This window comes from Panthera tigris, chromosome E1 (assembly GCF_018350195.1).
Source record: "Panthera tigris isolate Pti1 chromosome E1, P.tigris_Pti1_mat1.1, whole genome shotgun sequence".
NCBI lineage: Eukaryota > Metazoa > Chordata > Mammalia > Carnivora > Felidae > Panthera > Panthera tigris.
The window spans coordinates 40,732,960-40,757,776 of NC_056673.1; the positions used below are offsets into that span (position 1 = coordinate 40,732,960).

The window sequence follows — 24,817 nt, forward strand, 5'->3', positions numbered from 1 at the left end:
GAAATTTTTAGTTGGTAAGGTTTTTTTTGTCTACTTGTTTGTTGGGAGATTTAGAAACTTAATTTAAGGGTAATATATTGTGCAAGATAGAATAATCTTCCCCACCCAGTGCTTTGCAGGGTAGGAATGGCTGAATCTCTTGGCATTTGACATAACGGGCCAGAGTTCTTAACATCAGCCTACACTAAGTATCATGAGTCCTGATGTCAAGGATCACAAGCAAGGAAGATTAAATGTATTGCAAAAAAAAAAATGTACTTCCCTTTTGTATCGGTATTATTTAGAAGCCTGGGCTTGGTTTTTCTGTTGAAAATGATCTTTTAGATTTTCTTAGATTACCATTCTTTGTCCCACCTAAGAAGAGAGATTGAATTTGTGACTCCTCAGAGTGGGTGGGTCGTGCAGCTGAAAATCTGAGGCTTTCATCCTTTTATCCTCCTAAACAGGAGGGTGGTGGCACTTAGGGTACAGCGAGCCCCCCAGAGGAGCAGTTTTACAGACTCACTGAAGCCTGTGCTTGGCTTGTGGAGACATTGCAGTCTGCAGTCACACCTCCTGTGGAACTGTTCTTAGGAATCTTCAGCCAAGTTTCTGGGCAACAGAAACACTATTATCAACAAATTGAGGAAAGGGGGTCTGGCTAGCTACAGCAGCGCAGCTGCACAAAGAATGCGCTCCAGTTTATTCCTGGAGAATGAAGGAATTTAAGACACGTAGTGTCATTGTCTTCACACTGCATCTCCTTTTATCCTTCTGAAGTCTGTTTGCTTTTTATTATAAAAACTCTAGGAATATGAGAAATACAGGCAACCAGAGACAATACTAGTTAACACCTAGTTAAGCTTATTTTTCTGATCTTTCCCTGCAGTCCTTGCATCAGACTTTGCGTGTAAACTTGGTATTTGGAATAGATTGCCTTCCTCCCTGCTCCTTAGATCAAACTTAGTATGAAGCATGAGATTCTACATCAACATTCTTCCCACCTCTGTTCCTTAGAGTTACTCAGTCCCCTTTATCTGGGAATTTCTAAGCATGGGAATAAGCAGAAATGGCTTCCTCTCCTCTCCTCTCTTCCGTACTTACTCAGGTAGTATAGGGTTTGAAGTTGAATTGGTAATAAGGGCTATATTGTGCTATGAGGAGAATCATCTGAGCATCTGTGATCAGCTCACGGTTGAGTTTAAAAACAAATACAGAAAGTTTTTTGTGCATTACGGATTATAGGACAAATGTTCGTATAGTGGAGCTTAAGAAATGGATTGAGGATAATAGTTCAAGTGCAGGGTTGCCGTATCCTTAAAGGACTCCCGTTCCTATATCACCAAGAAAGTAGGTTATTCAAGAAATATTCTTCCAGAGTAGAAGTCTAAATTCTCTGTTTCTGGTTTGGGGCCCAGGGTGACTACGTGCACAAATCTGTATTCATCATTTTCTTCCAAGGCGATCAGCTGAAAAACAGAGTCAAGAAAATCTGTGAAGGGTAAGAGAAATGTGCCTCCCTGAGGGTGCAATCAGAATGCCTTGACTGTTAAGCCTTAGGATACAGAATAATGAAACAATAGCCCTTTTAGTCTACCTTAATGCAATACATATATCTTCTAATAATGTTAGGGCTATTTTAAATAATTAGAAATGGTCTCAGTTCATTTTTAAAAGTACTGTCAAAACCACAATTTCCTTTCTTTGCAAAAAAAGTAATTAGGACTCATGGTTTATAAATGCTGCATTGTTCTAGGACAATGGGTTTGTGTACCCAGCAGTGTGCCATAGGCATTGCGCCTGTAAACTTTTCTGAAATTCTGCCTATATGATCTCTTTTCCATGCCATTTTTCTCTAGTAACTTATAATATGATTTGTATTACTGAGTTTTATAATTTTAATCTAAGGAAATTTAGTAGCTGCAGAGAATGTCGAGATTGTTCAAATGTTACTGCTCTATCTATAGGACACTTCCTAGTTATTCATGATCAGGGCACCACTCTGAACTAATCCTGTTATGGTCCTTCTAGTACATTAAGATTACTTTCTGAGGTTATTTAAATTGGATAGGTTAAAAAACTTCGATGTTTGTCAGGTTGTGTCTGTATGTTCCAGGTTCCGGGCCTCACTCTATCCCTGTCCTGAGACACCACAGGAGAGGAAGGAAATGGCTTCTGGAGTTAATACCAGGATTGACGATCTCCAAATGGTAACAGAGGGCTGGAGGGCATTTTGGTGTGTGTAAAATGATGAGGGTTTCTTTGGGGTGATAGTGGGGTTCATGGGGTCTGGAGCCGACGACCAAGAAAGAATTCTTGAAGATGTCTTTGGCGCAAAAAGGTGATTTTATTGAAGCACGGGGACCGGACCCATGGGCAGGAAGAGCTGCCCAGGGACCATGAGGAGAGACTGGTTATATACTATGGGGTTGGAGGAGGTAAAGTCCAGGGGAAGTTTCCAGTGAGATTTTCATATGCTACAGAAGACTCCCAGGAAGTGGAGGCCTAGCTATTGTCAAGCTAAGGTGGTTCTTCCCTCTAGCAAAGCATTAATATTAAGACAGTAAGGAATTCCTGGAGAAACATCTTATTCTGCCAGCCTCAAGTATTTGTCAATGGGCTGCAGGTTATAAGGAAATTGAGTTCTATCTGCCATTTCCTTCTGCCTTTGTTTCCCACATCACTGTGGAAGGGTGATGGAGACTTAGGTCCTGCAGGACTATGGTCTCTATCAGTTAACCTTAGTTTTCCGCTTTCCTTTGTTCTTGGGCAGCCAGGAGTGCTGGAGGAATATCATACATATCCCATCTAGGAGTTGGGGGGAGGGTGTTGGCAGCCTGTCAGCTTGCTTTATGCTCCCTCATCAGAAATACTATAATAGAAAACCATTCTCCTTCCTTGAAACACTAACAGTTTGTTAGGCACCTACAGCAGCCAAGACACCAAAAAAAAGAAATGTCCATGGGTAACTTGTGCCCTTGGGAGTTGGGAAAAAGTTTCAGGGAATGACTGTTAAAAATAGCATTAATCATCCTTAAACGCGGCAGGAATGCTATCCATCTGAAATTGTTGTTGCTTAGTGTATTCAATTTCCCTCTTCATGAGTTTGAGGTATTTTTACAATTAAATAAAGTATGCTTAGTTAAGAAAAAAATCAAGTAATAAAGAAGTATGCATAAAGTCCATTCCGCTGTCACACACACTCCCCCTCCAGAGGCAGCTGCTCTTGACAGCTTGGTGTGTATCCTTCTGGTCACCTTAGATCTTAATCACACAGTCTAGGCAAAGGGTCCTAGTATAACTCTAGTACCCAAGAAGAGACTGCGCTAGATTTTTACCACATCACCAGTTGGCTTATACACTCCATTGTCACAAAGTCCTAAGGAAGGAGTCATGATTGATGCATACGTGGAAGGAAAGGGTGGCCAGTTGGAGCTTTGTTTTCTGTTGAAAGACTGTGATGATTGCCCTCTTGAAACATTAACACATACAGTTGTCCCCCTGCCACCCACCAGTTTGCTTTCTGAGATTTCAGTTACCCAAATCAACTGTGATTCAGAAACAGATGATCCTCCTTCTGATGACATCAGAAGGTCAGTAGTAGCCTAATGCTGGTCACACACCTAACACCACTCCCCGTACTTCATCTCCTCATGCTCATGTAGGCATCTTTTCCTCTCATATCCTCATAATAAAAACGGTGAGTACAGTACAGGAAGATATTTAGAGATATCACATTTATAGGACTTTTATTATAGCATGTTGTTACACTTTTATTTTTAGTTATTGTCAATTGCCTAATATAATTGCCTAATTTATAAATTAAATTTCATCATGGGTATGTGTGTATAAGAAAAAACATGCTGTTTATAGAGTTAGGTACTACTCACCGTTCCAGGCACCCACTGGGGGTCTTGGATGGTGTCCCCTACAGATAAGGGGCGCCCTCTGTACTTAATCCCAAAGACCGTTCTTTCCAGTGGAGGCAGAATCACCAGAGATACTGTAACACCCATCTCAACTCCCTTTGTCCTTTTTCCCTCCAACTCCCATAGTGTATGACCCACCATCTTGACCTATTGCTGGCTCCTTTGAGAAGCACTCACCTCTTTAACCAAGGGATGAAAGTTTTTAGAGCTGCTGGTGGGTGGTGGGCCAATTAGTATGTTCTGGGTTCTAGGCCTGTCTTATCCCCTCCTAGACTCATGGATAGATTTTTAAAAGGCATTGGCAATATGGCCAGAATTTGATCTTTAAAGTACCCAGCTATATGAACTGAAACTTTAAAAAGGGATTGACTGTCAAGGAGTGAGATGTGGGTGTGGGGGATGGGGAAAGAGAAAAGCAAATAGGACATTGCTTACACGTTTATCTAGCATTCTTCCAGAAGTTTGAATGGTAATTGTAAAAGTGTCAGCAGCCAGAAGGAGAGAAAATAACTTTGTTCCTTTATTCTTAAGTGATACAAGAGTTTCTCTAGCCTGCAGGTTTTTTAGAAACCTGTATGGAAGTCCCCACCTACTGCCCTTCAGAAAGTAGTTACTACTTTTTTCTGAATTGACTTGATGAGCCGAGTATGATGGAGCCTTGTGCTAACATGGCTAGTGCATAACTTTTTCCTCTGTAAAGAAATGTGGAGATTTAAGGTCAGTTTCCATACAGAAGTGTGAGTGATGGGTTACTCGCCCTTTGGCTTAGCCCCTCTTCTGCTATTGAAATCTTAAATGGTGATTACCAAGGCAGTGGAATGTAAAGTGTCCCTTCCCTTTCTTCTACCGTGGTTTCGGTTTCAGCAGCGTGATCACTCTGAGGAAAACCTGTGCTGATTTCCAAAGGATCAGCACTGAAAATGTTTCTCTCCCCTTCCCCCAAGAAGCCTGACAGAAAGGCAAAGCCTCATCTGCCCCATGATAACAGTGGTATGTGGCTGTCTAAATCCCCTCTAAGGCCATGAGTCCTCCTGACCCCACAGTGTCTCCTGTCTCTTGTTCCCTGGCATGGAGTGTCTTCTGGCATAGGTAGACAACGGTGCTCAGCCCTGCCTCTTTCCCATCATTCCCTGATGCTGGCTTCTGTTCAGGGGATTCTGCAGCTTACTGTTCTTAAGTATGGATTTTATCAACTCCCAGGCCTATGATGATGCTGACTTCTTTGAGTTTGAGACTCCATATGGAAAGCCATTGCTCTTTAATGATCCAGGTAAAAGCCAATGACCTATATTGTGCTGTGGACTTGGTGGGAAGATAAAATATAGAAGAGCTAAAAACAATTTCCTCAGGTTTCTCTTCAGATTGAAGCTAACAGAAAATGAATATTAGTAACTAAAACTGTAATTTCTTATAATTTACTCCCAAAAAAAGCCATTCTATTTTTTTTTTAATGTTTCTTTATTTTTTGAGAGAGAGAGAGACAGACAGAGCACAAGCAGGGGAGGAGCAGAGAGAGAGGGAGACAGAATCTGAAGCGCTCTAGGCTCTGAGCTGTGAGCACAGAGCCCGACGTGGGGCTCGAACCCACAAACCGCAAGATCATGACCTGAGCTGAAGTCTGACGCTCAACTGACTGAGTCACTCAGGTGCCCAAAAAAAGCCATTCTAGTCTGAAGAAGAACAGATCCCTAGCAGCCCTTCTCAGAAAGCTGTGCCTCTTTCCCATTTATATGCTGAGATCTAAGACTGGTTCTGTATGTAGAAGGATCTCTCCTTGTTCCCTTCTCTCCCAAAAGGTTCTGAATCAAACAGAGGACCACCGCCAGAGGGTTCTGCAGGCGGCTGCTAAGAACATCCGTGTCTGGTTCATCAAGGTGCGGAAGATGAAGGCCATCTACCACACCCTGAATCTGTGCAACATAGACGTGACCCAGAAGTGCCTGATCGCCGAGGTCTGGTGCCCCGTCACCGACCTCGACTCCATCCAGTTTGCACTCAGAAGGGGCACGGTGAGTCCCGCACCACTAACCATGCAGCCAGGAAAAGAGGTTCCCATCAACAATAACATGAATTAATTACATTTTTGTGGCATTTTTACTTTCAGAGTTCTTGACTATACTCACCTTGTACTCCTCTTATATCCTAACCATACATTTTGTACATCTTGGTTTTCCGAATGTGGAAACTGCAGTTCAAAAAAGATGAAATGACTTGGTCGTATACCCGTGATTCTTCAGGGTAGCTCATGACCACAATGTCTGTTTCCTGATCCATTCTTTCTGTCCAGCAGACCACTTCTGAGGGATACCTCTGGCAGTCCCGCTTAGTAGTTAGAGTTTGAAAACATTCGCTGCTTTCTCCATAAAAGGAGGAGAGAACAGCGATAATCTCAGAAAGGCAGATGATTGTCTTCAGACAAGGAAGTGCCATATTTTCTTTGGTTACACGTTTTGGAACTGAATTGTTTTCACAGTAAGGATATTCTTCCCAAGACTTAATGTAAATTTTTCATTGTAAATTTTATACCTAGTTCCGGTTTCTCCCAAAGATGGGAAGATTGAGAAACAACTCACATGGAATAAAGTGCACGTATTTTATATGTACAGCTTGAGGAGTTTTGATGAATATGTTCATGGTCAGGATGATCTAATTTTGCTATGTGTGCTCAATGTTTCCCAGGAACACAGTGGCTCCACTGTGCCCTCTATCTTGAACAGGATGCAAACAAATCAGACTCCCCCAACCTATAACAAAACGAACAAGTTCACATACGGCTTTCAGAACATAGTAGATGCTTACGGAATCGGGACTTACAGAGAGATAAACCCAGGTAAAAAGAGCTTGAATCTTCTAGAGGTTTGATTTTTTGTTTGTTATTTCTTCTAATGCTTCCCTTCAAATGTTCTTGAATAACTGGCTTAAAACTAACAGTGTTGTCAAGATCTCAGCTCTAGTGTCATTCCTGTAAAGACGTGCCCACTTTGACACAGAGAGGGAGGTTTGTTGCTGGGTGGCACTCTTTTAAGAGGTGGTTTTATAGGAATGAGCTCAGTGGATTGGATTCTTTTGTGTGCCCTCCCAACTATGAAACACCTGACTTTCTCTAGCACACCATTTGCAGGAAGTACTTTAAGTTTTTTCTGAGATATCTGATATTTTTAAAAGGCTTCCCTATACCAGGTTAGACAGAGAAAATATAGCAATTACTGACCATTTTCGACACAAAGCAGATTTCACAAAGCAAAGCCAGGAGAGTTAATTATTAAATCAGGAGTCTGGGAATTCGTTTTTAGCTGGAGTCTTCTACAGGACTGACTTTGCTCTGGGTTCCAGGCTTTCTCCCACGTACCTGAGAGCTTTATTCAGCTGAGAAATGGTTGCTGCACAAGGGAAGAAAGCTGGCCTGTCAAAGGAGCAGTGTCCCAGGAGTTAGAGAAAAGGAATCAAAGAACAAATTACACTGTTGCCAGGGCTAGGGACAAAACTTGCATTTCCTGTGTTCTTTGTTTAAAATGCTAGCAGTAGGCCTAGATGCCATCAGAGCTGCTTTGTGAGGTCCTGTCATGGAAGGTTTTCCCTGAGAGTCCATCTGACCAACAGCTTGGGAGTAAGTCCCCTTGTACAGATCTTAGAGTACGGTGAGGAATGTGATCTTTTGGTGGTGGGCACAGTTGTCTGTACTTTGTCTTTTTCCTCCTTTGGTTTCTTTATAGCTCCATATACCATCATCACTTTCCCTTTCCTGTTTGCTGTGATGTTTGGGGACTTTGGCCATGGCATTTTGATGACCCTCTTTGCTGTATGGATGGTGTTAAGGGAGAGCCGGCTTCTCTCCCAGAAGAACGAGAATGAGGTAATGTTTGTCACATCTGCGTCGGACCGACACTTTGTAATTCCTCAAGCAGTCACTATAAAATTATGATCTGAAAGTCTTTTATTCGTGAAGTTATAGAGAAGTTACAGAGGCCATGTCAAGAATAGAGAAGTTATATTCATTTTAACACTGAAGCGGCCATGTGCTGTGAAAGTAATTTCTTGTTAGCATTGTATTTTGACCTTTACGTTAAGCTCTCTGACCCAGGGTGGGGTAAAGTAGTGTGAGAAGAAGGGTCTAGTATATTCTCAGTATTGTCACAACATGAGCCACCGAGAGTACATTTCATTGACTTCTTTCTTCTGCTTTCCAGATGTTTAGCACAGTGTTCAGTGGCCGGTACATTATTCTACTGATGGGTGTGTTTTCCATCTACACTGGCCTCATCTACAATGATTGCTTTTCCAAGTCTCTTAATATCTTCGGGTCCTCCTGGAGCGTACGGCCAATGTTCTCTTTGTATAATTGGACGTAAGTTGCAAAGAAGAAGAAAGTCAAAGCTTATTCCTTTCCTGTTCAGCTCTGATCTTCCAGACAAGTGGTAAACTTCTACTTCTTTCAGAAGTGGCTGACAGTGTCTCTGTTTCAGAAGAATGCAGTGTCCCCTCTTATTTATGCCCCAGCCTGGGAAGTGTTTTGTGATTCTTTCAGTACTCTCAAGAAACTGAGACTATAAATGTAGGCACATTGATTCTTTTTGTAAATTAAAAGCAGATTCCCCAAATTCCCTGCTTGGTTATGTAGGTGTGTTTGTTTGTTGTGTTCTTTTGTTATTGCTGATCCCTTCTCATTCTCAGATGCTAGTCCCTCCTCTTTTATTGATGAGACAAGACAGTTGTAGTAGTTTCTTTTAGGACCAGTTTTTGGACCCTAGCAGTTTCCCGCTCTTGATAAAAACAAATGGAACTTTTCTTCTAACATGGTAGGGATGAGACACTTCGGGGGAACCCTGTTCTACAGTTGAATCCAGCTGTTCCTGGAGTTTTTGGTGGACCATACCCTTTTGGCATTGATCCAGTAAGAGCACTTCTTTCCTATATGTCTAACACCAGAGTTTTAAACTGTAACCTTGAAGTGAGAGAATTAAGTTGAAGATAAATGGTTATTTGGTTTTCAGCTGAAGGTTGTTTTTTTTTTTTTTTTTTTTAAGTTTATTTGTTTATTTTGAGAGAGACAGAGCACACACATGCAAGCAGGAGAGGGACAGAAACAGAAGGAGAGAGAGAATCCCAAGCAGGCTCTGCACTGTCAGCGCAGGGGCTCAATCCCACGAATGGTGAGATCATTGCCTGAGCCGAAATCGAGAGTCGGACACGTAACCTACTGAGCCCCCCCAGGCGCCCCTTCAGTTGACATGTTTTTGGAAAGTTTTTTGTGTATTTGTCCAGAGTACTTCCAAACCATAAGAGACCCAAGTGCCTTGGGGACCCAAATAATTTTTCCTGCACTACTTATTTCAGAGATGGCTAATAATTTTGACCCTGGGAAGATTGATTTTCAAGACTCCTTCCCAATTTATTTCTGTTTAACTTAGTTTAGCAGGTATTTTAACAAAGCAGAAATAGTCCTTTCCTATGGGTTTTAGATTTCCATTCTTATCTTTATATACTTAAAAAACTTATCCCAGAATTAAAAAAAAAATACTTAGGCAAATAAAGTGTGATCAAATCTTTTGTATTGTGTGCTTAAAAGGGGGGTGGGGGGAGATTTAAGAATGATTTAAGGAGTACAGCATTCCAGAGGAAAAACACATCATTATGGGCCAGAAAGATCAAGGTTTCTTATAAAAAATGGGTATTAACTTGGCCTTTAAAAAATGTTTCAGATTGGTATAGGTGAGAAGTGTGTACAAAAACATATAGGTGGGGAAATACAAAGTTATGTATTTTTATTATTATAAGAGCAGATGTTACAGAAATGCTTACTGTGGGCCAAGCATTGAACTCTGCCCTTAGCATATCTGATTTCCCCTCCAACGGTTCTTTTTTTTTCCCTTCCAAATTTTTATTAAATTCTAGTTAGTTAACATGTAGTGTGATATTAGTTTAGGAGTGGAATTTAAGGATTCATCGCTTACCTACAACACCCAGTGCTCACCCCAACAAGTGCCCTCTTTAATACGCATCACAGTCTAGCCCATCCCGCACCCACCTCCCTCCATCAACCTTCAGTTTATTCTGTCTTTAAGAGGCTCTTACAGTTTGCTTCCCTCTCTCTTTTTTTCTTCCCTTCCCATATGTTCATCAGTTTTGTTTCCTAAATTCCACATACAAGTGAAATCATCTAATATTTGTCTTTCTGACTTACTTCACTTAGCAGAATACTCTCTGGCTCCAGCCATGTCATGGCAGATGGCAAGCTTCCATTCTTTTTGATGGCTCAGTAATACTCCATTTTATATATACCACATCTTCTTTACCCATTCATCAGTTTACAGACACTAGGGCTCTCCCCTCAAACAATTCTATCAGGGAAATACTGCTATCCCTATCATGCAGATAAGAAAACCAAGGCTTGGAGAGGTTGGATAACATTTCACACATGCATTTAACAAATGTTTATTGAATCCTTGTCTGCAGGCATAGTGCTTGCTGGGGGAAACACAGAATTGTAAGATGTAGCTGCTGGCCTCAAGTAGCTTAGAGTCTAACAAAAATATTAGGTAACATTTATATAGGGTTCTGTAGTTAACAGAGTGTTTCGTTGTTGTTGTTGATGTTGTTTTACGTACATCTCATTTGACACTTAAGGGTAGGTATTGAGTTTGATGTGCCTGTGGGATGCACAGGTAAAATGTCCATCAGGCAATTGGAGGTGTAGAACTGAATTTCAGGGAAAATGGGCTGGAGAGAGAACCAGCCACATGTTTTGAGATTAGAAGTCACCGAGGATAAGCTCCTTGCAAGGAGGCCGTTCAGAAAAAACGCCAGGCTCACTGGTGGAAGGTCTGGCTTATCAGGTTACTGAGTTCACACTTTATCGTAGAGAAGACAGTGGGGGTGTGAGGTAGGTTTGGGCACAGGGAAGTGACTGCATCAGAGTCAGTGATTTAGGAAATGTGATTTGATGGCCAAGTAGAGGCAGAGAACTACGGGAAGATATTACAGATGCCCAGGCCCTTAGGTGACAAAGCTTAAGGCAACTAATATTTAAAAATAGATGGAATGACAACATTAAGGGTACGTGATCAGTAAAACACAGACCGGGGGAACATCTACAAAATAAATGTTCCAACTTTTTAAAATATTTTGTAAGGAATTAAAAAGGAGAGCTGAAAGGAGAATTTATAGATTAGAGATTTAAGAGCTGTGTCAGTAATCAATGTAGAGACCTGATCTGTACCCTACTTTTGAATAAATGAATTATTTTTAAAAATTGGGGCACAATCAGGGAAATTTAAATACTGAGTGTATGTTTCATGGTATTAAAGAATCATTGTTAATGTTTTTGGGGGTGATAACAGCATTGTGGTTATGTTTTGATAATGAGTGCTTACCGGAGCACCTGGGTGGCTCAGTTGGTTAAGCATCCGACTTTGCTCAGGTCGTGATCTCACGGTTTGTGAGTTCAAGCCCCACGTTGGGCTCTGTGCTGACAGCTTGGAGCCTGGAGCCTGCTTCAGATTCTGTCTCTGTCCCTCTCTCTCTCTCTGTACCTCACCTGCTCACGCTCTGTCTCTCTCTCAAAAATAAACATTAAAAAAATTTTTTTAAGTAAAATAAAAACGAGTGCTTACCTTTTAGAGATATGTACTGAAGTATTTACAGATAAAATTATATGATATCTGAACTTGGCTTCCAAATAATAGGGAAGTGGGGAGTAGGTTGTGTGATGAAATAAGATTGACCTTGAGCCAATAGTAATTTTTCAGGGGGGCACCTGGGTGGCTCAGTCAGTTGAGCATCTGACTCTTGATTTCAGCTTGGGTCCCATGATCCCAGGATCATGGGATTAAGCCCTAGGCTGGGCTCTGCATTGAGTGTGGAGCCTACTTGAGATTCTGTTTCTCTCCTTCTGCCCCTCTTCCCCACTAGTGTGTGCTCTCTCTCTCTCTCTCAAAAAAGAAAAAAAAAAAGTATGCAAGCTGGATCATAGGTAAATGGGAATTTGTTATACTCTCTACTTAAGTCTATGCTTACAATTTTCCCTAATTAAAAAAAGCTTTCAAATAGGTAAATAAGGGCTCCTGGCTGGCTCAGGTGTTAGAGCACATGACTCTTTCTTGATCATGATTTCAAGTCCCATTTTGGGCATAAAGCTTACTTTAAAAAAAAAAACAAAATTGGGTGGCTCCTGGGTGGCTCAGTTGGTTAAGCGACCGACTTCAGCTCACTTCATGATCTCTCCCTCTGTGAGTTCAAGCCTCGTGTCGGGCTCTGTGCTGACAGCTCAGAGCCTGGTGCCTGCTTCAGATTCTGTCTCCCTCTCTGTCTGCCCCTCCCCCACTCATGCGCACGCACGTGCGGTCTCTCTCTCTCTCTCTCTCTCTCAAAAATGAATAAATGTTACAAAAATTTTAATTAAAAAACTAAAAAAATAAAAAATTGGTGAGGGGCACATGGGTGGCGCAGTTGGTTAAGCGTCCGACTCTTGATCTTGGCTCAGGTCATGATCTCAGGGTTTGTAAGTTCGAGCCCCACATTGGGCTCTGAGCTGATGGTGTGGAGCCTGCTTGGGATTCTGCCACTCCTTCTCTCTGCCCCTCCCCTGCTTGTATGCACATGTGTGCACACACTCTCTCTCTCTGTCTCAAAGTAAGTAAATACTAAAAATTTTTTTAATATTGGTGCATAATAATGTCCCATTCATGAACTCTTTATAATGCTTTTTTGTTTCCTTGGATTGTGATAGATCTGGAACATTGCTACCAATAAACTGACCTTTCTCAACTCCTTTAAAATGAAGATGTCTGTTATCCTTGGCATCATTCACATGATGTTTGGAGTCAGCCTGAGCCTCTTCAACCATACGTGAGTTGCTGTATTTCTGTCACAGGAACACGCATAATTTAGATAATGCTTTCGCCTAACGAAATCATGACATCTTTGGGGAGGGATTAATAACTCAGAACCCTATTCTACATTAAAGAGGTGCTTTTTATAAAAATCTCATGTTCTTAAATGAGGCTTAATTAGCATTAGTCCCTTAACAATTTACAATTGTAGTAAAGCTCTTTGAAAAACTTTATGTCATTTTCATCAAAATGAGTGAGGTATTTTTTTTTCTCTTGATGTGTGACTCACATAAAATTATAAACTATGGTCCCAGAAGGTACTATATTTTCCAGTCTCTTTCTGATGGGAAAAGTTTGGTGGTGGGGGGTGGGGGTGGGGGTGGTACTGGAACTGTCCAAGGTCCAAAAATTTAGAAGTCACAATTAATCCTGCTTCTCTCTGTTGCCTTCAGTGCATCTGGCTGTTGCTTCTTAAAGTGATAAAGACAGAATTGAGGGAAGTGTAGGTAGGAGATCTAGTGAGTACTCCATTTGGTCTGGGGGTGACCCTGGGTCTGTTCACTGTTTTGTTTTTAATTTTAATTTTTTTAAAAGTAAGCTCTATATCCAATGTGAAACTTGAACGGACGACCTTGAGATCAAGAGCCGCATGATCCACTGACTGAGCCACCAGGCGTCCCTGGATCTGTTTGCCTTTAACATTTTTTTTCTCTCTTTTTAGCTATTTCAAGAAACCCCTGAATATCTACTTTGGATTTATTCCTGAAATAATCTTCATGACCTCTTTGTTTGGCTACTTGGTTATCCTTATATTTTACAAGTGGACAGCCTATGATGCTCATACATCTGAGAAGGCGCCAAGCCTTCTGATTCATTTCATAAACATGTTTCTCTTTTCCTACGGTGACTCTAGTAATGCGATGCTTTATTCTGGACAGGTGAGTCAACCCAGAGGTAGACTGGCTTAGGTGGTTCCCTCAACCAGGAAGCCAGATATTTCTCTTCGTTTCTTTTTTAATGTTTGTTTGGTTTTGAGAGAGAGAGCGCGTGCATGCACAAGTGGGGGAGGCTCAGAGAGAGGGGGACAGAGGATGTGAGATCATGACCTGAGCCAAAGTCAGATACTCAACTGACTGAGCCACCCAGGTGCCCCAGGAAGCCAGATATCTGAAAAAGCCTTTAAAAATCTCTTTCTGTGGTGTTGGTGTTCAGCCCATACCTTCAGACCTAAATTCAGCCCATCCTCCTTAGCATCCTATCAGATAATTCTTGGGCTTTGCCACAATATCTGCTAATTAGTTTGAGAAACTGGATGGTGTCATTCATAGATCAGTAAGAAAATACTGTTTGGGGGAAATTTGTGCTAGAGTTGGAAACTGCATGTTTGATTAATGTGATGTGCCTTGTCCTTACTTTGTAGAAAGGAATTCAGTGTTTCCTGGTAGTGGTCGCGCTACTGTGTGTACCTTGGATGCTACTATTTAAACCACTGGTCCTTCGCCATCAATATTTGAGGAGGAAGCATTTGGTGGGTGTATTTTTGTTGCTGAAAGATACTAGATTTTTTTTCCCCTTGAGAGCAAGGCAATTCCTCATCAGATATAATGAATTGTGCATAAGACTACATCCTCTTAAAACGCACTTGTGTCATATCCCAGCATGTGCATTGGACCTGATGAAAAAAAAATTTTTTTTTAAACCCATGTATTTGCTGCTCGAACATCTGGATTCAGCTTTGAGTAGCTTAGGTACAGGAAACAAGTCATAGGTTTCTGCCTTTCTTGGTCATGCTTTGCTCATGCTGTGCTCAGCAAAATCCAGGTCTGGGCCTGCTTAGATGCAACCTCAGCCAAATCAGGGCTGCAGGAGCTACAGGTGGGTGAACCCACTCATGTGGTTTGCCTGGGCAACCACAGGGCTGACGCTGAGACATTTTCGTTTAAAATGAGACCATGATACTTTCACCAATTGAGACATCTGGGAAAAAGATTTTTTTTTTTAAATGCCACACATAAACTTGTGTTTACTCAATGTATGTGTGCTTATGAATTCTATACATACACACACACACACACACACACACACACCCCAAATTTTCATTTCTGGCTATGCAATAATGATTACTTATTACACTGCCTAATAAAACCCAAAAGATCTTATTGCATGACTCTCATACGGCTGTTAGATTATTATTCCTGTTGGAGAGCAGCTGAGTTACAAGACCCTCCTTCTCCCTTTTCTGACCATCTTCATCCTTCCATGTACCCTCCATTCGTCTCCCCGCCTCACTCCTGCCCTCTTTTGTTTCTTTCTCCCTTCCTCTTCTCTTCCATTCACTATCAGGAAGGGCAGCCTGTGGAGGCCCCAGTCAGCCCAACCCCGAGCCAGCAGGGACTAGAGGCAGCAGCGGCTGCAACAGTGAGTGAATTAAAACTGACAAACCATCACATTTTGTGTAAAGAGGTGGCAAACAGTGCAGCAGAATTCTTTTCAGTTATATGGAGAGCATGGGACATGTGTGCTCTTGGGAAGTCCATCCTTTTCACTCATTGGGACAATGATAGAAAAGACTTCCACCTCTTACGAGTAGATTCTAATATCATCTTTATCATTGGTCTGTCTACTAAGTTTCTATTCAAATTTGTAAGTACAGTCACGTCTATGGGAGGAAAGTGGCTGTTGTACCCTCTCAGAATCCCATCATCTTAATGGGATGTATTTTGTGACCACGTATTAGATGCTTTTTCTGCATGGAGCAAGAACATTTCTGTGATTCTTGAATAAGTCTCCCTGCTCTTTAAACTTCTGCTTCGGAGTGATGCGTGGACGTTTGGTCCATTTTAGCTATGACTTACTCTCCTGCCAGTCGGAGCTTATACATGTCTACTTTTTTGTAAGAGACTCAGAAGCCCTCATGTCCTCAGTTGTTCCACTGAGACCTCCACTCCGCCATGTGTCTCGTGTGTCTTCTGCATCTGGTACAATAACCAAAGTCATCTGTTTCGACTTTCCTTCTTCAAATACTAACTCATGATTCAGCAACAGCACTTTGAATGTTAAGTATTTCAATATTTTTCCTGAAAAACATCTCTTAACCAAACTGTTTTAATGTGCTAGTATCAACTTAGCCCGGTGTATTCTAGGTAATCAGTAAGATTTAAAAAATCTCACCAGCAGTAATCACACATGTACTCTTGTGATCTAGTGGCATCATACTCCTTTATAAGAAAGTGAAATATTTAGATGGATAGCTCTTTCCTTCATTAGGTGTTTCTGATCATTTTAAACCTAGAAAACTGCTGTGATCCTTCTAGAACTAATCTAAAAGGGCTGATATTTTGGATCAGAAGATAGTTTAATGTTACTGTTTAAAATTATTTTCAAACAGGGATTTACTCTCTCCTTTGAGAAATGTTTTAAGTCCACAAACCACATACTATCCATTTATTGACATTCTTTTCACGTGCCCTTCTTTCTGTTAGTCTTAGCATATTTAGGATGTGCTTCTGATGCATCCGTTTTGGTGCTTTTAACTCTGTTACCCTCTTCTACGATATTGTCCAAGTGAAACGTCCCCCGTCTGGAAACCTGCACCTTCATAGAGTCTTCTTAGCCCACTGGTTCTTCTGCGAAACGTCTGGTTCTGTTGAGCCTCATGAAAGCTTCAAGATGATCATTTCACAAGGACTCTGGATTCTTGACCCTAAGGGCTGAGGAGACAATCACTGATCTGTGTTTGTTCTGTTCTTTGTCCTTTGGGTTGTCTGTAAGCAGTGTATTATGGTTTAATGTTTTCTTTTTTCTGCTGATGTGTATGTCTCATCTCCCCTTCCTGTAATTTTCATGTCCTGTGTCCTGAAGGGACACTTGCTAGTGTCTGGCTGAGAGGTTTACCCTGTCTGCCCCTCACTCTGTCTGCTGGTTGGGAAAAGCTTCAGAAATGACCTTCTGCTTTAGGATCCTTAAAGCCTGAAGCCTGCCTCAACCCTGTAACCCGTGCCAGGATATGCTGGGGTCCTCTCCTGTCACCAGTGCCCTTTTTGTACTTCCAGTCCACCTGCTGAGGTCTGTCAGGTGTAATGTTTGCATGACCTGGAGGTGCCCAGGGTCTCGGTGCTTCCCGAATCTGAGTACACATCAGAATCACCTGGTGACCTTTACGTTTGTTTCTTAGAGTATTAAAACAGAAGAAGTAATAAAGATAGTCCACAGTTCTATGACCCAGACAATCCTCCACTGACATTAAAAAGTAAAATTAAAGCAATAGGTTAGAAAATGCAAATAGTACTGAAAGTGAAAGTGCCCCTGTCCCTGGGCTCCTTCTCCTACTCAAAGGCAGGGGAATTTTGCCTCCAATATTTTTCTGCATATATCAACATATTGCTATCATCTATTGATATAAATATGTATATGTATTTGTACATGTGTATGTATACACGTTTAAAACATACTAGGAATTGTGTTTTAAACTGTAGCACTCTTTTGCCCCTTGATTTGTTAAGTTTAAAAATTTTTAGTGTATCCTGGGAGATTGTTTCACTCTTTTTTTTTAAATTTTTTTGTTTTTAACGCTTATTCATTTTTGAGAGACAGAGAGAGACAGCAGGAATGGGGAAGGGGCAGAGAGAGAGGGAGACACAGAATCGGAAGCAGGCTCCAGGCTCTGAGCTGTTGGCACAGTGTTTCACTCTTTTTTATAGTTGTCTAGTATTCCATAGTACATTCTGTTGGATATGCTAAAATTGTGTAATCACTGTCATTGATGGATGTGTTGGTTGTTCCCAATTCTCTGCTATTATAAATACAAATGCAGGGAACATCCTTGTCCACATATCTTGATAACATTTCATAAACATAGATGTTCCCAGTGGTGGGGGTCTCAAAGGGTATGTGCATTTTTTTTGTGCTTGAATTTTCAAGGTAGACAATAAAAAATGCTTATACAGTTTGTACGTGGGGAAATATTTTTTAAAATATAGATTTTCTGGGCCCCACCCCAGATCTACTAAGTATACAATTTCCGGGGGTAGTATTTGAGAATCTCTATTTAATTTCAAGGTGATTCTGATGCAGCTGGCTCCCTGACCAGCACGGAAGAAGCCCTGCTTCAAGGAGAAGGAGAATTTGCCCAAGCACTGAGTTCTGGTGGTCAGTCAGCTGTAGTAAAAAGCTGCACACCAAAAGGTGAAGCTGTGAGTAGGGACCTCCGGGCAGTGGAGCAAACCTGTTGGCACATTGTGCTGCTGCCCAGAAGGCCGATTTGCAGGAGAAAAGTTTTTGAACTCTTGCCTCGTTTGGGGTCCCTGATCAGAAACCATAAGAAGTGGGCCCAGGACCTGTTTCTTTAGCTCCTGTTCACTCTGGCGGGTTAGCACTCATTGGTATTTGTCTTAACCCCAGTTCTGCCTGGTTTTGTACTCAAAGAGTCCTTTTGTCTCGGTAAGCCCAAGCTTTTCCAAGTCAGGTTGACTTAGAAATTCTGGTTCTGGAGAGCCCACTGAACACCATGCCTGGGAAACAAGAAGCAAACACCCATTTGGCATTTGCCCACATGCCTGGAAGAGAGTTGTTGTAACACTCCAGAATCCTCCATTGAAGGAAAGGGGACTTTTTCATTCCTTTTTTTTTTTTTTGACCTCAGTATTCTCTGGCCGCAGGCTGATGTCCATATAGATTTCTCCCTTCCCTGATCTAGGAAGTCCTTTGTTCCTGGGCAGAAACCCAGTATGCTTCTGGGAGAAGTTGCTGGAACTCTTGGGTTCCAGTTGAAAGTTTATCAGACCAGGTTATGGTCACCATGTCATTTGGCTCCACTCCCTCTTAGAAAGTCTGATCTTTAGTTCTAGAAAAACTTAGACCACTGACAACTTTACAGATAGAGCTACACTCATTGCAAGAGTCCGTTCAGGTTAAACTTTTCATTCAAGCAGTCATCTCAGTTAGTGTTGACCAAGGCCAGGTTGGTGAGTCTTGGTGCAGCAGGCTGCATGTTTCCTCTGATCAGAATGAGGTGGTAAATGTAGTTGGGGCTGGGGCTGGGGCGGTGCTGGTTGGGGTGGGAACAGTGGTTTGTTTTTACTTGCCTGTTGGATCAGCGGGTTTTGATTTTGTTGTTAGAATATATGCTTTTCTGAGGTTTGTATGTACTAACCATCACCCTTCCCCACTCACAGAATGTCACATTAAAGCCCAGGCAAATTCTACTCTTTCTGTTCATCTGTGTAGGGAACTCTCAACTTTGGTGGGATCAGGGTGGGCAACGGACCGACAGAGGAGGATGCTGAGATTATTCAGCATGACCAGCTCTCCACCCATTCAGAGGACGCAGAAGAGGTAAGATCCAGTGGCGTGGGCTTCCTCTCCTTCTACTGTGGGTCAGCCCTAGGCTTATGTGCATAGGAGGCCTCCCTACAGTCTTCTTAGAAAATGAAAATACTAATACTAATGATCAGCCTGCCTTCTGGGCCTCTTAGGGCACCACAGCTTTTTCCAGTGGGCCTGCTCTGAACTCTAGGTGTCACCGGCAGCCCCCATAGCAGCTTTGCTTCATGGTCCGAACTTGAATTCCGAGTTGCCTGCAGTATTCTGCGCGCAAATCTCAATTACTAACTGTGCTCCTGGGGACCGAGGGCAGCGGAGACCCCGGCTTCCCAGGTCTTATTACCAGAAACACAGGCCCCTTAGGGCAGCCTCTTCATCCCTTGCCCCTTCCAGGAATGGTTCCAGTTGGAACTGTAATCGCTGGTCCTTTTAAAGTCTTGTCCCACGAATCTGCTCTCTGTGGCAGATACATTATTTGAGCTTTTGAAAAATGTTATTTGCCTACTTTTTACAGGGAGGGTGAAAAGCAGTAAGGTCAAATTAGACTTTTCCTTAAACCACCACCTCCAAGCTGCTTTTTAAAATCCGGTCTGCTTGCCTTGACCCCTCATGCCACAGAACCTGTGAACTGAACTTGTGAATGTCATCTATTTGTTATATTCTTTTTTCCCCCTTGTTATGTTCTTTTTCAAACAAATAGAATAGGAGTTGAGGACCCAGGTGACTGAACTTTTCAGTCTACTGACCACTTCCACTGTGTGTATGACATTTGTAAAAAGGAATTGCAAGTGTTGGGGTGCCTTTAAAAAATATGTATCTTCATGCTCTAAATCCTGCTGGTTTTGCTCTCTGTATGCTGAGCATGTCTGCCTCCAGCACGTTAGACCCATTTAACATTAACGGTCTTCCCCGAGAAACAGTCAGTAACCTTGTGCTTATGACTCGTGACCTTGTGTGGCATGGCTTCCCACTAAGTGTAAATTTGTGTTTTCAAGCCTACCGAGGACGAAGTGGTAAGAAACAAGCTGGCTTTGCCTTCATGTTTATCTGGGGCTTCTCTTCCCATCCTTGTGATCACTCTGCTGACCCTGCCGCAACCCTGGGGCCACATGTGACACCTGTGTGTCCTGCATCTCACTGGCCATTTCTAACCAGTCCGTGAACCTGTGTTCTGAGAACATCCGTCTCCATTAACTGCATCTCATGTCGGTCACCTCTGTCTTTGTTTCGTTGACTTTGCTGATCTAATACCTCTGAGAATGGCTTTGAAAGGAGCTACAAGTAATGTCTGCATTGGCATTCTTGAAGTGACCCCCTTGGGGGTCAAATCCCATTGGTCTTTGCCTTCCTGTCCTGTGATGTTATGTATGGTATGGTCGCTCTGCTGCTGGGAGTAGCTGTTTCCTCCTTGCTCCTCTGAGAGCTTGTGAGTAAAGCTCACCCTTCCTCCCTGTCTGAGATGCAGCCACCCTCTTCCTACTGTCCTCATCAGCTTGATGATGCTTGAAGTGAGAATTGCTGGACCCTCGCTTGGGGTCACTTGTACCTCCACTATGACCCAGGTGGGAGGGAGACAGCTTTCAAGAGGAGGCTTTGCCTCTCCGATACATCCCAGAAAAAGCAATCCCAGCTGCATGAAAGGAGTTCATATTAATACCAGGTAATAGAAACAAAGTTGGCTGTTCAGGCCACATTTGGAGTAGAAGGCCTTTGAGCTCGGCAGTAATTCATTTAGCAATACACACATTTTGAATTGGGTGTTTTAAAGGCCTTGCTGCACTGTTTGCATCTTCCCCCAGAACTTTTCTCTAAAATATCTAGACCCATGAGCCCTCCCCTTTCCTGGCTCTCCTGGTCCTCTCTAAAGGGGCAGTGGGATGGGAATGGGAAAACCTTTGCTGATTCTGTGAAAAAAACAAAAACAAAAACAAAAACAAAAAACAAAACAAAAAAAAACAGGCAGTGCTCGATCTTCCTGAAGGCTGGAGAGCCTCTTTTGCTGGCCTCCAGGAGCCTCTGGTTCCTTTGGACTGCTCATCTGTTCACAGTCAATGGTGGAGCTGCCTGGAAGGGCTGGCTGGGACTGTGTTCCATGGTAGTGAGGAGCCCAGTAACACAACCTCCAGCAATACTGCTCTTCTAAGTGCCTTCCTAGTTGAGCACCCAATGCCATGGCTATTGTCAGAACGGTCCTCATTTGTAGCTATTCCCCAGGGGTGTTGGACATCCACACCAGATGGACTGTGATTCGGCCTCCCGAGTCTCTGGCCCCTCAGCTCCCTCAGGGGTTCAGCTTCCCATGGCTTCCTAAATAATGATGACATTTTATCAGGCACATGGGCAGTCTAGTTCTCCACAGCCAGATTTAGATCGGGTTAAAATTATCTAACCTAAAGATTTCAAACCTTTTTTTTTTTTCTTAATCCAGCCTGGAAGTTCTTCTAGAACTTCCCCTTTTTGCTTGGCTGTGAAAACCCATTTGCCCCATGGAGGCCATTATTCCAGCCTGCTAAAAGCAGCAACCCCTCTCCCTGGGGAGCACTCAGTCCAGTTGCAAAGCAGGGCCAGGCTAGTTGATTGTCTGGGAAATCTTTAAAGGCTGTAACCATTCAGCAGGGGTCAGTCGCCCCTCTCCCTATTGTGTCATCTCACCAGGTGTATTAATCCCACCCATCCATCCACCGCACCCACGCACCCGCCCATCCATCTGTTCATTCATCCTGCCCATCCATCCATCTGTTCATTCTTTTATCCCACCCATTCATTCATTCACCCTCTATGTGTCAAGCACTCTGTTTGGTGTACAGAAACTGCGAGAAGAAAAACATAGTCCTTGCCCTCAAGGAACTCACAGACAAATTGAGGAAACAGTCTGGGTGACAGGTGGTGTGACTGAGGTGTGCCCAGGATGCTGTGGGAACACAGAAAGAGGGCACCTGACAGGTGCTGGGGTGGGAGTGGAGAAGAGGAGACCAGGAAATGGTTCCCTAAGGAAATTGTTGCTAAGCTTAGTCTGGTCAAGCAGGAGTCTCTTTGGGAGGATGATGGGAATGCAGACCCATCGGTGTGTATATTTATCTTAAAGACACGGGCCTGCGGACCCATCACATTTGGGGGATAAGCAAGTTCATAGCTTGGCTGGAGCTTAGGGCCAGGAGTTGGAGACCAGTGAGAGGTGAGCCTGGAGGTTGCAGAAACAAGCCGCAGTAAAGTGTTTGGATAACAAGGAGCCGTCAGGGGACCGTGAAGCCGGAAGTGTCACAACACATGTGCGTGGCTCTAATGGGGGTGTTATGGGAGGTAGTGGATTGGGGAGGGGTCACAGTCTGGAGGCATGGAGACCAGCTAGTCTGATAGGAGTCGTGAAACAATTGGGAAGCCTCCAGTGAAGTGAGGCGTTTGCCGGGAGTTGGAAAGGGAGGGACCAATAATGAGATTAAGGAAGAAAGAGCTACAGGTCCCAGGGCCTTAATGAGTGTAGGCAGTGAGAGTGAGTGAGGATTCAAGATGGACTTCCAGGCTTGGGTGCCTGGGGCCCTAGTGGTGACACTCCATCAAACATGGGACATGGAGTAGAAGTCGTGGTGGGGTCAGAGGAGAGCAGTTAATCAATCTGGGTGGCACTAGGAAGAGATATGGCACGGCCAGTTGGAAATGGGCAACACGGAGATGAAGACGTCCATTTGGGAGTCCTAGGGGTGGCCGTCAAAGCCCTGAGTGGCAGCGCTGCAGGAAAGGTGTAAGAGCTGAGGCTGACCCTCCAGCATTTAGGGAAGAACCAAGGAACACCCAGGGGGTAGGAGGAAAACTGAGGGGAGGCGAGTGTCTTGAGAGGGAGGCGGAAAAGGCGACAGTGGCAGAGACTGCAGAGGTTCAGTCAGGACACAGAAGGTCTGTTAGACCTCACAACTGGGAGGCAAGGGAGGGGGTGCCAGGAAGGTCAGGTGTGCGGGGCAGAGAGGGTGGAGGGCAGGGCGCAGGAGAGGAGTAGTGGATGGGCCCTGCAGGTGGAGTGGAGTGTAGACAGGGAGTCTACAGCGATTGCTCCTCAGTCACCGCTGACTCATGAGGCAGTGATAGGCTCCTAAGTGCCTGGCTGATTTCTCACTAAATCCTCACCTCGGCATCATTGTCCCTCATTGTATAGAAATGAAAACTTGCCCATGGTCTAGAAGAGAGGCTTTCTCCACGTTCTCCATTCTTGTGGGAAGAACTCCGGGTAGAGTAAAACTGCTGACAAGGGGCTGGCTCTGAGGAAGCCCGGCAGTCCCTACTTTCATAGAGCTCTTAGGAGCAGACACCAGTGCCCCTCGGAGCCAGGACCCTTCCTTCCTCTGAGCATGGGTTCTGGGTGATGGCCAACAGTGGTGGGAGAGCTCTTAGCGGCGCTGTTGGGATTGAGGTAACTAGGATTATCTTAGTTTTCAGAGTAACTAGGAGGCTTGAAGAACCTACTGCAGAAGAAAAGCCCAGAAATACTCAGAGTGTAGATGGTCAGAGGTGAGGGAAACTGAGGTAGTCGCCCAAAGGTGGTGTGTTGGAGCTGGCCTCTCTCCCCACTGACCACACCCCTGAGGGCCTGGGCTGTTAGCACTTTACCAGCCAGCTCCTCCTCTCGTCCTGCAATTTCCCAAGACGTTTCTGGGGTCCTTTGGGAGTGGAGTCATGTGAGTCTTGAAAGAAACTGGTAAAAAATAGACTCTGACCTGAAGGCAAGGGGAGGCCCTGTGCTTCTGGGGTTCTAGGCTGGGCTGCGTGGGAGGAGCATGGGAAGAGCCCGCCTCCTGCTCTCTGGTGGCTGCTGATGGCTCCACCTGGCCACAGGAGAGGCCTGAAGTATGCCTGATGCTTCTAGAGCATACCAGTAATTCTTCCCTGGCTGTGCTTGGAGCGGACCTACAAATGAACTCCTGAAAGTTTGTTCTACCCCTACCCCTTTACTCTGAAAACGGTTTTTATTTATTTATTTATTTATTTATTTATTTATTTATTTATTTATTTATTTTTAACACTTGTTTATTTTTGAGAGAGAGAGCGTGAGTGGGGTCGGGGCAGAGAGAGAGACACACACACACACACACACACAGAATACGAAGCAGGCTCCAGGCTCTGAGCTGTCAGCACAGAGCCCGACTCAGGGCTCAAACTCAAGAAACATGAGATCATGACCTGAGCTGAAGTCAGACGCTCAATCGACTGAGCCACCCAGGTGCCCCACTCTGGAAACAATTTTTGATGTCGAAAAGAAAGCTGGGAGAAAGGGAGCGTGAGAAAAACAAATACGAAAAAACAATAGATGTTATGTTTGGTCTCAGTCAACTGTAGGATTTTGTGAAACTTTTGCCAGAATTTCCCTGTGTAATCTTTTCAGAAGTGACAAAAGAAAAAGGAGGTTATCTTGTTCCCAATAGGTTATCGGAATAATGAGTGAAGTGGCTGTGGAGGCTTAGTCTTGCCTCAGCAGCTCCTGGCCTGTTGGCCGGTGGCTGAAGTGTAGCCTGGGAAGAGGCCGTTCTGCTCTCATGGCTCAGTTAGAATAAAGCACTTCACTCGGGCGCCATAAAGAGGAAGTTGGCTGGAGCAGGCCCAGCAGCAGGGCCCTAAGAGTCCTGGGTCCAGACAGTCCATTTCTCTGAGTGCTCTTAACTCGGCATACATTCCACCCCTGGGCTTATAGCCTAGCAAGGTAAAGAGAAGAATCTCATTAAGATGTAGGTCATTAAAATATAGCGTATTAAGGGAAATGGGGTATCCAGTTGG

At 43.6% G+C, this 24,817-nt stretch overlaps 1 protein-coding gene across 7 annotated transcripts in view; it reads left to right on the forward strand.

Annotated features, from left to right (window-relative positions):
* ATP6V0A1 (ATPase H+ transporting V0 subunit a1) overlaps positions 1–24,817 on the forward strand; it is a 55,711-nt gene that overhangs the window by 22,973 nt on the left and 7,921 nt on the right. For 3 of the 7 annotated variants that reach the window (XM_042967412.1, XM_042967413.1, XM_042967414.1), the window contains 11 exons: positions 1,398–1,480; positions 2,096–2,189; positions 5,705–5,917; positions 6,588–6,738; positions 7,622–7,761; positions 8,096–8,253; positions 8,709–8,799; positions 12,634–12,752; positions 13,458–13,674; positions 14,157–14,264; positions 18,962–19,069. In XM_042967412.1, coding sequence (XP_042823346.1) covers positions 1,398–1,480; positions 2,096–2,189; positions 5,705–5,917; positions 6,588–6,738; positions 7,622–7,761; positions 8,096–8,253; positions 8,709–8,799; positions 12,634–12,752; positions 13,458–13,674; positions 14,157–14,264; positions 18,962–19,069 — 1,482 coding nt within the window. Of the gene's footprint in view, positions 1–1,397; positions 1,481–2,095; positions 2,190–5,704; positions 5,918–6,587; positions 6,739–7,621; positions 7,762–8,095; positions 8,254–8,708; positions 8,800–12,633; positions 12,753–13,457; positions 13,675–14,156; positions 14,265–15,079; positions 15,155–15,636; positions 15,759–18,961; positions 19,070–24,817 lie in introns of those variants that run through there. The other 4 variants (XM_015540022.2, XM_015540024.2, XM_042967416.1 and 1 more) reach the window with 3 other exon arrangements.